At 44.1% G+C, this 12,599-nt stretch overlaps 1 protein-coding gene across 1 annotated transcript in view; it reads right to left on the bottom strand.

Annotated features, from left to right (window-relative positions):
- KIF18A (kinesin family member 18A) overlaps positions 1 to 12,599 on the bottom strand; it is a 144,534-nt gene that overhangs the window by 106,409 nt on the left and 25,526 nt on the right. The window contains exon 5 of the mRNA XM_075065226.1: positions 5,596 to 5,793. Within this exon, the coding sequence (XP_074921327.1) occupies positions 5,596 to 5,793 (198 nt within the window). The remainder of the gene's footprint in view (positions 1 to 5,595; positions 5,794 to 12,599) is intronic.

The raw sequence follows: 12,599 nt of genomic DNA, 5'->3' as shown, positions 1-12,599 counted from the left end.
TCCATCACTTAGCTATATGCGCCGCACTGAAAGTAACCAGTAATTTGATGGAAATCTCCAAAGCAACAATCTGCTCTCTCAAACATATCTAGCTGTGAGGTATTATCCTGAGAAATAATATGAACACAGGAAACATACGCATAAAACAAAACACAAACCTAAAATCTAAGGGCTATATTCTGCTGTCTCTGGTGCACATTTCCTACCAATGTTAACAGAAGCCATACTGAAACTGCCTGAGGAAGAATCTGGCCTGTTTTGTCTTACAGATACCCCTTTCCCCTTTGTGTTTATTTCTCTTCCCTGTATTTAGGCTCATTGATAAAATTAACTCTCCTTTTCTTCCTGCTATCCTAGCAGATTAGGGTTTCTATAAGTCCCACCATTTTCTCAGTATATCCCATATGCTGCAAGTCTAGCCGAACAAAGTCAGTTAACTTTGCTTAGGGAATCCCCCTTAAACCTGCCTCATCAATATGATGCCATGAAGTCACTTTTTATTCCACAAGTGAAATTACCAAAGCGGCAACCCTAAGCAGTATGTTCTTATTCTTGGTTTTCACTCCATTTTGTTACACTAAATCCATGTGTCACAGTGAAATATGAGAGGTGAGGGGAGAGAATCTAAGAGTCATATCTACAGTAACTATGGATTTGAAAAAACAGAGCATTTATGAATAAGTAAGTAACTAATTGGGCAATTATTTTGGAAAATACCTGTCCTGCAACACCTAACATGAATGCTGAGCACTGAGAATAGATCAAGTAGCCTATTCTTTAAACCTAAGTATAAATGAGTGAAAAAAATTCAGCGTAATTTGCAGCACATTGCTTTAGATTTTGGTTAGTTTCTTGACTGAATGCAGGGCCAAGTTAAAAAAAAAGTGGTCATTTAATAGCTTCACTGGGAAAAAGACAAGACAATTCTAGTACACATCATGCTACAAAAATGAAGGGATCGAAAATATTTCTGTGATCTGGAATATGGACTATTGCTTGTGATATGGCAACTCACTACCTTAGTTTGCATTTGTAATAATCTGATATTTTTTCATTCTCAAATTACAGGTTCGTTTTTGCCTGTGTTCCCATTTATTTTATGTACTAGGATTTTGGCTCAGCATATTATGGTTGTAGAAATCATCTTCCAATGTGAACCAAATGTAAAAACTTATGCACAATCATCTTCCTGAATATGCAGACAGCTTTGATGTATCCATTGCTGTGCTCATAGCTTTGCAAAGCACCAGCAACAGAGTGGAATTAGCAAGATTGGTCAGTTTCTCTACGGCTGTTTAGAACAACTTGTGCAGCAGTGAAATTGTCAAAAAAATCATTTCTATTACATACTGATGCTGGAACTCAAAAACAAAAGGCTAAGATGAGTAGAGTAGAGACCAGTCTCCCCTAAGCACCAGGCAAGCTGGGGGATAAGGGTTGGAAAAGGCTGGTGGAAGAGGAAAAAAACCCAAAAAACACAACCCTTTCTTCTCTGTTCCAGCAGACAGAAAGAAGCAGAGCTTCATGTTTATATAAACAGTCACTAGATCCTGCTCTAGGAGTTGCCCGGAATACACTAGACTCTTGATGTTACACTCTCCACACAACTATGCTGCAGTCTGGAGCCAGCTAATAGGGGTAATACCAGTGTTTCTAAAAAATAAATTACATTGTGTGTGTGTGTAATCAAATACAATACAATTGCTGTAATTTATTAACATCTTATTTTATATTCCATAGGATCTCTTCAAAAAAAAAAAAAAGACAGCAATGTTGTTTAAACATTACATTACACTCAAGTCCATAGCCAGCTGGCACAAGTTAATAACATCCCCCAAGCTTCTCTAACATGTCTTGGAGCAGAAAATCAGGGCACTCTAACATTTTTTTTTTCGGTTTCTGCCTACTTCTTTACCCCTCTCCCGTGCTGCTGGGCGAGGGAGGGAGCAAAGACCCATTCTGCAGTAGGCACTTCCTATACTCAGGCAGTCAGTTGATCTCCTTGCCTGCTCTCCCTGGGGCTCCTACATCCTAGCAGGGAAACAGGCAATAAAGTAGCCAATGATACTCTTCTCGTTCCCTGTGACTCAGCACATGGCCAATGGTAGAGAGGTGGAACAGCTGTAGCAAGAACTGAACAGTTGCTGTTTAGAGCACTTTAGCCTCACATCAAAGTTGCTTTGGGTGGCTGCAGGGAAAGCAGTTCAGATACCAAGGCCAGAGAGGACCATTATGATAAAAAAGGGACCAATTGTGGAAGCAGGGCCTCTTACTTCCTCCCTCTTGCAACAGAAGTGACCCAGACACTTAAAAGGTACAGTGTGGCTCAAGAATACATCTTCAATTCATAATCAAATTGAAGTTCTTAATATAGTTGCCCAGAAGGGCCACAGAGGTCACAAATGGCCCCACCCACATGTGGGATGACACTGTGGTAGATGTTACAAGCCAGGGCTCACAATCATGGAAAGATTCTAAAGCAGTTTAACAGGAGGTAGGCCACGTCTGTTGGTCAATTGTAATGACAGTACATATATACAACCCTCAATTCTGAATCCTAAGTTTCAATGCAGTTATAAATGGTCCTGTCCATAACCACTCTCTCCATTTTATCTACAAGATCAGTAGCAATCCAATGAAACAAGAAAGAGAAGGCTAGTAGGGACAGGAAATGGCAATACATTCAGACAACTTTAATAGTAACTTCTCTCCCTCCTTCATGAGGATACTTCGGCAGATCCCTCAAGAAGGCACTTTACGTAAATAAGGACTGAAGGACTTATCCCTGAAATTAACGTTGGATCTGGCTGTAGGGTTGTGAGTACAGCTGAATACATGAAAAGAGTGAATTTTAAAGTAAGCGGCAGACTTACAAATTTCAAAGGATACATTATGTAGTCCTGGAGGCATTCTGCACCAAAAAAAAATAAATTCTGCACACAATATTTTAAAAATCTGCAAATTTTGTCAAAATAACACTACATAAATCTCACCAGTTTCAATTATTTTGGTAATTTATTTCAAAATACCTGTCAGCAAGTATGTCTGTAACAATACAGACACACACAAAAATCCCCCCAGGAGTAGGAATTAAAGAAACCCCTACAACAACCCAGTTCCTGTTTCTCCGCCCCCTTCCCCTCCAGAGCCAAGCCAGGGGGTCAGACACCCACAATTCCTCCCGACCAGAGCCCAGCCAATACACCCAAACCCCTCTCCCCCAGTCATGGAATTCCCCTGGCCCAGATACCCACACCCTCTCCCCCGAGTCCAGCTGCAGGGCTCCTCCTTTGCCCAGATACCCACATCCCCTCACCCCCAGAACCCAGTCACTCTCTCCCTGAGTCCAGCCACAGGGCCACCTTGGTCTAGATATCTGCACTCCCTCTTCCCCAGACTCCTGACCTGCCTTCCCCCAAGAGCCCTGCTGTGGCCCCCCTAGTCCAGACACCGCTGGCCCCAGAGTCCAGGAGGGAGACACTGCCTGATGCTTGGTCCCAGGTTTGTATGGAGTTTCCTGTGTGTTGCTGTCTCCTTCCCTCAGGACATGCTGGGAACTGCAGCTGCCAGGAACACTCTAGCTCCCCCCACCCAACCCCCCCAGGCAGTGTCTTCTATGTGTGAACTGGGCTCCGGGGGGTGGGGGGGAACGGGGTTCAGCAGCCCCTAGTGGCGGCCAGCAACACTGCAGCCTATTTCTGTGAGTGAAAGGAAATTCTGCACACACATTAATTTCTGCAAAATTCTGCATTGCACAGTGGCACAAAATTCCCCCAGGAGTAATTATGGAGACGAGTCACAGAAATGGCTATTCCTCTGGTGGAATGAATTTTAAGTTTGTTTTGCTGCCCCAACTCCTGCCTGCTCAGAATAGGCTTGACTACTTAGTTTTATCCTAATTTTGTAATATTTGGACAGATATTACTTCTCCTTGACTTTTTTCCCCCAAAGGCCATGAACAAGAAGAATGAGTTCTTGAATAGCGTGGTACTCTACCAGGAATAGCGCTATACTCTTTTTGTATTCAGTTTATTCACACAAGGTTCTCTGAATGCTTAGAGGCTTTGGAGAAGAGATGGGAAAGATAGATAAATGGTTTGATTTATCTTTGGTATAAACTTTGAATGCTAACACATTATTTCATCATTGGGAAATATTGTACAAGAAGAGAGTCCTTCACCTAAGCTTGGATTTCACTAACCTACCTAGATGAGATGGCAACCCATGAAGAAACTGAAGGAAAATAATGCAATGAAGAAATGTTCAAACAACATAACTCCAGTGGTTCTAAAAGAGCAGCCAGGAAGTAGCAGGGTCACATTCCAATAGTGAACAGATTGTGAGATACAGATCTGACAATCCGTTCAAGTAACATTGTACAACAAATGGGTGAAGAATGAAGTTTGCTAGAAAGGGCAATAAAACACTGAAAGCCATAAAACATTCACATTCTGCATGTGTTAATGATTTGTTAATTACGTGTACCTTCTCCTCCCTTGGTTTTCACACCTCTACTGCTAGAACAGGGCCTTACCCTCCCTGACTGAACTAACCTCGTTATCTCTAGCTTGCTTGCTAGCATATATATACCTGCCCCTGGAAATTTCCACTACCTGCGTCTGACGAAGTGGGTATTCACCCACGAAAGCTCACGCTCCAAAACGTCTGTTAGTCTATAAGGTGCCACAGGATTCTCTGCTGCTCTTACAAACTCTGTGATTCTCAATAATACTCTTTAGCTGCAGAATTACAAACTTCACTTCATTATTGTGAGGTCTCAATTTCTCTTTTGTGTTATTTAAAACAACCTAAAGCAAACTTCAGAGAAGAAATAGCCACTTAACGAATCTTCAGACACAGTCCTGCCTCTTCTTTATCTATAGTAGGTAATTTAGTATAGGGGAAGCAAGCAAGGGTTTAGGAGACATGAATATTATACACCTGAGGGCAAAAACCTTTAAGATTTGTGGACAGGAACAAAAAAAACTTATTTACCCTTATGAATCGCTCTCTCTTTGAGGCATTTTAGGTACGTAACAAGAGGATCCTAGAGTGACACTTTATTCAGGCATGTAGCACAATGCTTAAAGCCAGGACATATTTCTCATTGGATAAATGTACTAAAGCTAAATGTAGCACACTGCTTTCCCCAACATTTTTTATATAAAAAACTACATATAGTTAAGCTACTAATTACTACAAAAATTCTAACTAAACTAATTTGGCAATCAAGGACAAGAAGATGCTGGAACTGAGACTGCAAGCACCAGTGATAGAAGAAGCATTCAGAACTCTTATAAAAAAGACTCCTTCCTATAAGTGCATGTGAAATGTGACATCGACACAATGTGCGCTCATCATACAAACAGTTAAGCTGCTTTAGATTGTTCAGTGATTGCAAAGTATAGCAGACAACTCCTATAGTGAGAGTCCACGGAGAAAAAAGTTTTTATATATTTTCTAAATTAGTACACATATTAGAAAATTAATACAAGGTTGTATTCTTTTTAATATGATATTCCTTCTTCTTAAACAGTATAAGGAAAAGTTGGCCTGTGTGCATGTTTATTATATTTGAAACAAAGCAGCACTTACCTTTGGATCTGCCAATGCATTAATGACATTTCCAAGAGCTAGCAGTGAACGGTTAATGTTGGTCCCTTCTCTAAAACGAGCTCCTTTGGAATTTGTGGCACTGGCACGTTCAGATCCTGCCAGGTCAATGAGGGACATTTTGGCAATACGTACATTTTGACTGATACTTGCTATTTTATCTTGCTGCCTTAAATAAATCTATAAAGAAAACAAATTACAAGGATTTAAAAAAACAAACAAACAAAAAAAACAACCAACCTCTACACAAGCAATGGCTCTTATTTAAAGGACAATACAGTTCTACATCATAAGGATAGTTACATAAAAATGTTTGTGCAGGTGTTTACAATCTCCTGCCTGGAGCTGTCACTCTGTACATATTGAAGTATTAAGCAGAAATTACTATTTAGGGGAGAGGGACAGAGTGAGATAATTTCAAAGATTATCTGCTCTCCTCCAATAAGTCCTAATATTGTATGCTCCCCACTTTACATAGTAATAAGAAAAAAATCAAGTTTACCTGCTAAAGACACAATGCACTTTCAAATCAGTCTTGCAGACTTCAGACTAAAATGGCTTTTCTGTCTTCGAAATGTATATAATGTAAATTGTCATTTTAAATATAATGTGTCTCTTCCAAAAAGACAGAATACCTTTTAGATTCACAGTGTACAGTCCCAAGTGCCATAGGAAAAGAGTGGATGTTTGGATCTTCAGTAAAGAGAAGTTACTGGTAAGTAACTGTAGATCAGCAGCATTGCCTGTTCATTCACACTGTGGAAAAAATGACTGCTGACCTTTTCATAACTGTTGTTCTTTGAGATGTGTTGGTCATGTCCATTCCATTCTAGGTGTGCGCGTGCGCCCATGTGCACACTCAGATTTTGTCTTAGTGGTATCTGCAGGTTTGGCTGTAGCATCCTCTGGAGTGCCACACTCATGCACTGGTATAATAGGTGCTGCCAACCCTACGCCCTCTTGGTTCCTTCTTGCTGGTAACTCTGACAGAGGAGGAGGAGGGCGGGTAATGGAATTGACATGAACAACACATCTCAAAGAACAGTTATGAAAAGATAGGTAACTGTATTTTCTTCAAGTGCTTCCTCGTGTCAATTCTATTCTAGATGACTCACAAGCAGTATCCTCAGGAGGTGGGCTCAGAGTTCATAGTCTAGAGGCATGCAGTACTACTCTACCGAAGCCATCATCATCCTGGGCCTGGTGGGTAAGTGCGTAATGGTACGTGAACGTGTGGATGGACGAGCAGGTGGCCACCCTACAGATGCCCTGGATAGGCACTTGGGCTAGGAAACCTGCTGAGGAGGCTTGTGCCCTGGCTGAATGGGCAGTTACGATTGCAGGTGGCGGCACCCTTGCCTGATTGCAACAGCAAATGTAGGCAGTCATCCAAGAAGAAATTCTTTGAGCGGACACTGGATGACCTTTCATCCTGTAGGCCACCATAACAAACAACTAGGTCAACTTGCAGAATGGTGTGGTCCTTTGAATGTAGAAGGCTAGAGCTCCACAAACTGCAGGGTGTAGCTCAAAGATACTATGTCGAGCAATCAACGGTCCGAGGTCAGCTGCGACCAGGTCAATCAGAAGGGGTGCAAGGGGTTGAGGAAAGAACAGAGTATGGACCCCAGGAAGTGGCTGAGGCGCTGCCCTTGGGTGCATGCTAAAAACATTTGCTTCTGGCCTCCCTGGCCTCTGGAAGAACCAGGCTGGGTGAAGGAATGGGAAAAAGAAGGGTGACTCTGTTTAAATCCTTTGTCTCTATCCTTCTTTCTATAGTAGCTGGACCAGAGGACACCCCAGGACCTCGAAGGAGGCGGGCGGAATGGCTTTCTAGCCTGCTGAGGAGCGTGAAGGCCCAAGAACCGAGGGTGGCATCGGAGTCTTTAAGGCCGTGGAGCCGTGAGGTCAGCTACAAAAAGAGCCCTGCTTCCTCAAACAGAAGGTCCTGAAGAGTAGTCTGCATTTCCTGGGACAGCCCAGAGGATTGTAACCAGGAGCTGCACCTCATGACCAACGTGGAGATGACTACCCTAGCCACCAAGTCTACAGTGTACCAGGCCATCTGATCACTGCTTTGTCAACATCCAGCAAGGTGGCAAACTCCTGTGCTTGGTCATGTGGGAGGCCCTCCTTGAACTTACTAATGGAGTCCCACAGGTTGAAGCTATACCTGCCTAGCAGGACTAGATGGATAGACAGGCTGGCTTTCCAAATAACTAAACTTCCCTGCCAAACAAGTTCAGCCCCTTTGTGTCTTTATTTTTAGCTGTGACACTTGTCTAGCCCTTTTGTTGACAGCGGACACAACCAGGGATCCCACTGGAGGCTCAGTGTACAGATACTCTGATCCCTGTGCGGGGACACAGTACTTCTTTTCTGCCTTCTTGGAGGTAGGTGAAACGGAAGAGGGGATCTGCCACATAAACTTAGCAATTTTAAGGACCCTGGGTGGACAGGCAATGAGACTTGGGCTGGGGTGGAGGAGGGCATAACATTAAAGATGTCGTAGGACTCCTCATTTAGCTCTTTGACCTCCATGTTTAGGTTGGCAGCCACCCTTTTGAGCAGGGCCTGGTGCTCACTGAAGTCGTTGGGCAGGTGGGTGGGTGAGGAGAAAGGATGTAGGCTGTTTGTTTGCGAGGGGCCCGCTACTGCTTCGTCCGGAGATGATGAAGATGACTGCACAGCAGAGGGAGGGGCAGCTTCCCTGTGCTTGTCCGGAGACAGCTCCTTGGGCATCAAGGCCCACTGTGTTGCTCCCATGCTGGATTCAGCACCATGATCCAACATGATCCAGACAGCAGCTTGTCTGATGTGGCCTGATAGGAATGGTGGGAGTACGGGATTGGCGTAACAGGTACACCCCACGGGTTCCAGTACTGCCACTGAGTGGGCCATGGCCCCTGCCTCCATGCTGCAGGAGCCATGCTGGTCTCGTGGGCCTGTGGTGATTTGCCTTTTATAGATCAGGGGCTAAATTCCCTTTCAGGCTCAGACCACTGTCGGCACGTAGGTGCCCGAGTCTGCCAACTGGCCCTTGTAGGCAACAAGTAAGGAGAGAGCGAGGACTGGTGCCTGCCCGAAGATAGGTACCAGGGAGCTGGAGACTGGCGTAGAGACCGGAACGATCCCACACCAGGGGGGAAATTGACGCTTAGGTGATGGTGGTCTGTACTGTGGAGAACTCTGGCAGGAGGTCTGACGGTGGTATGGGGATCAGCACTGTGACTCAAGTGTCCCGTGCCTTGCAGATAAACGACCATGGTATCAGGGACCTGTGTCTTCTAATCAGGGTTGCGGTGCCGGGGTCTGGGACACACTGCTGCTTTAGGGGGGTAGTCCCATAACCGGCTTCCCTTAAATGCTGGGGCCTTGGCCGGGTCCATCACCTGGCTCAGCATCTACACTGGCAGTCAGCCTACTTCCTTTTGGCTGTCGGGCCTACTTTGGATACATGACCCTATTAGAGGACAAGACCCCTGCCACTCCCACAAGTCGGGTTCCTGGCTGGACTAGGGGGTCAACCCGCGATTCAAGACAAGGAGCTCCAACCTTCACAGGTGCTAAGAAGGAACTGAGAGGACAAAGGATTGGCAGCGCTTAGTATACCAATACTGAGTGCAGCACTCAAGAGGGTGCTACAGCCAACCCTAAGGATACCGCTAAAGCAAAAATCTGATAATCGTGCATGTGGCTGCCAGGGCCGGCTCCAGGATTTCTGCTGCTGCAAGCAGCAAAAACCAAACTGAACAAACAAAAAAAACCCGATCATGATCTGCAGGTCTACTGCCACCACTTCAGTCTTCAGCGGCTGGTCCTTTGCTCTGAGAGGGACTGAGGGACCCGCTGCCGAATTTTCGCCGAAGACCCAGATGTGCTGCCCCTCACCATTGTCTGCCCCAAGCAGCCGCTTGCTGGGCTGGTGCCTGGAGCTGGCCCTGGTGGCCACGCACACACCTAGAAATGCAATCAACATGAGCAAGCACTCAAAGAAGAAAAAAGGTACCAGTGACATAAGCTTCCAGAATCTTCCATAGAGCAGTGTCTGTTGGGGCCACTTGCTCTCCTTGACCCTCTGCTCATGTGGAATTCTAAGGGTATAAAAGGTGAAGTGGAACCAATTCCTTCAGTTTCTTTTGCTAATTCAGGAACTCTTAACCTAGGTGTCTGATTAAAATGGGGAGCATGAATACAGTTACTGGTCAGTAACTTCTTTCGCTTTTGACGCCACCTCTAAATATTTCCACTTGTGGGAACTTAGTGAGCAGGACAACATTTCGGAAGGTTAGTAGCCTAAAAGACTATTAAAAGCAGCAAAGACTAACAGACATTTTGGAGCATGAGCTTTTGTGGGTGAATATCCACTTCGTCAGATGCATGCATCCGACGAAGTGGGTATTCACCCACGAAAGCTCATGCTCCAAAACGTCTGTTAGTCTGTAAGGTGCCACAGGACTCTTTGCTGCTTTTACGGATCCAGACTAACATGGCTACTCCTCTGATAGAAGACTATTTACTCTGATAAGACCATATTTTCTGTATCTAACTTGGCCTAACCGTCATGTAATTCACTGATTCTCTAGGAATGGTCTCTTTACAGAGATGTTTTACAGAACAGTCTAACAAATGTTTGAACAGAGGAGCTGTGTTGTGAACTAGGCTCAAAGAACTAGGCTCTCATTTGGGACTAAGAGGCAAAGGGACAGAAAGAGAAACAGATAGTAAACCCAAAGTAAAGTAAACCAAGCAAACGTTCAAGATCTAGCTCATTTACATGGACTAATTGGATGACAGAAGTTGCAATGAATTTGGAAGAAACTTTGACTGGATAATAATCTGGTGATGTGATATCTTTGCAGAGATGGCATGGTATTTACCAGATGTGGTTTCTCCCAGGTAAAATCATGTTTTTACTGTCCCAGGAAAAAAGGTCAGTCAGTCAGTCACAGTTTAAGGCATTTTCTATTTTAAAAACTTATTAATGCACAGTGCATAATATTTAGTTTTAATTACATATTCAAATTGTGGCAGTAGATTCAGAGATTAATTTAAGATTCTACAAATAAAAAATAAAACTGCAGTGGATGTAATACTAATATATGTAATGATAATACTGAACATTGGAATGTTTAGTAAATATTTTAGTTAGTTTTTCTCAAGGAAGTAATACATGTCACATTGAAAATACTTGATTATATGAGAATGACAATAATGCAGAATTGTAGGCCTGAACTACTAAGCAATCAGAAGCATGGAGAGTTGCAGATTGCCAATCCAGATCCACTTGGCCCTGCAGAATTCTGTAGCAGACAACCAACTTTGATGTTGTCAGACTGTAAAGGTGTGGCGACTCGTGAGTGCTTCCTGCGGGCCAGATGCGTGCTGTGCTCTTTGTTTTTTGGTATCCTCTGACAGTAGTTTCTCTTTCAGATGGGTTTTCAGTGACGCAGCCCTCCAGCTGAGTAACACGCAGTCTGTACATGAAACAGACTGAAAACAAACCCCTTCTTGAGTAAGAGTCCAATGAAAGGTTGGCCCCTCCCCAAAGTTATCAGTCCCATCTCAGGGTCTGTTTAAAGTACCTGCACCCTTCTTGGGCTCCAAACAAAACATTTTGCCTCCTCGGCCCTTGGTCACTCTGTCTGTGGCCAGTGAGGGGACCCGGGCCTGCCCATTACTCTGGGACCAGGGACCCTACGACTAGCAGCCACCTGCTGTTTCAGTCACTATTGTTATTGCATTATTCTCTGGACTGCTTCCCACTGTGTCCCACCAGCTTCTCGGGTCCTCAGCCTGTTCCATGTTTAAGCAGTCTCTCTCCCAGGCTTCCTTGCCTAGAGAGTCTGTAACAATTTCTGTCCCATTCTTTCAGGGTTTCTCTCTCACATGTCGCTTCACCTGGTGAGCTAATAAGTCTCTGGCCTGTCTCATCAGGGTTCTCGCTCACCCAGGCCTCTGTACCTAGACAGCTTCACATTCCTACCCCTGCTTATACAAGGTTTCTCCGCAGTCTCCCAGACTTCCACTATTTCTGGCCCCAGCTAGTAACTGCTCTGTCCAGCTGCTGCAGCTTCCTCAGCCAGCCAGGAACAGTACTCTTCCCTCCTCTGGCTCCAGCCAGCAATTGAGCTGTTCAGACCCTGCAGCTTCTTTTATATGAGCCTTGTAAGCTCTGATTGGCTTCCTCCCCTGCAGCTTCTGTAGGCTGCTTAGAGGATCCCACTCTACTGCCTTTTTTCTGGGGCAGAGTGTGGTAGGACAGCATGGCCTTCTGAAGGATACACGATGAGCCTATACCTCAGTTCCGAATGGATGTATCCAAGGTTTAAAAAGATTCGTTCTATGCTTGCCAAACACTGATGCAATTGCAACACCAGTTCTAGAATGTCAGAATATTCACATTCTTCATATTTTCCCCACGTTATAGGGAAAACTCTTTTTTTGTGCGCAGATGAAAACATTGATTTTGGATACAGAGATTCTTACTAGCATTTTAAAGTAGAAATATGTCATAAAAAAAAATCAGGATTTTTGCTGAGCAGTCACTGCCTTAAAATTTCTTCTTGTTCAGCTGACAGTCTCTTTCCTTCATATTTTGGATGAAGGAGGTTGGTCAACAGAGTAATTACAAAAGAGATTTTATGAGGTACTTCTGTCTCGTGTGGTGCAAGCACTTCATTTATTAGTAGCTCCCACTATACCATGTACACAATAGGAATTGCTGATTTCTCCCTGTGGAGTGCATCAAGTGCCATAGCAACTGGTTTCACCTGACTGATCAAGTTCTTTGCTTCTAGGTAAATTGATTATGAATTATACCGACCACTCTATCTTCAAGTTCTGCTTAATGCATTGTCATTTGCATTTCTGAGATTATGCAGCTGATTTTTAACATATGTTGCTAGGCAAGTTATTTGACTGTTCCACCGTGTGTCACCAGGAATGGAGGTTTTACAGAAGCTTGGAATTCTTTGAACCAGGCT

The sequence above is a fragment of the Chelonoidis abingdonii genome, chromosome 4 (genome assembly GCF_003597395.2).
Source record: "Chelonoidis abingdonii isolate Lonesome George chromosome 4, CheloAbing_2.0, whole genome shotgun sequence".
NCBI lineage: Eukaryota > Metazoa > Chordata > Testudines > Testudinidae > Chelonoidis > Chelonoidis abingdonii.
Note: the sequence above shows the minus strand (reverse complement) of the source record. Positions and strands in the feature narration are given on the sequence as shown.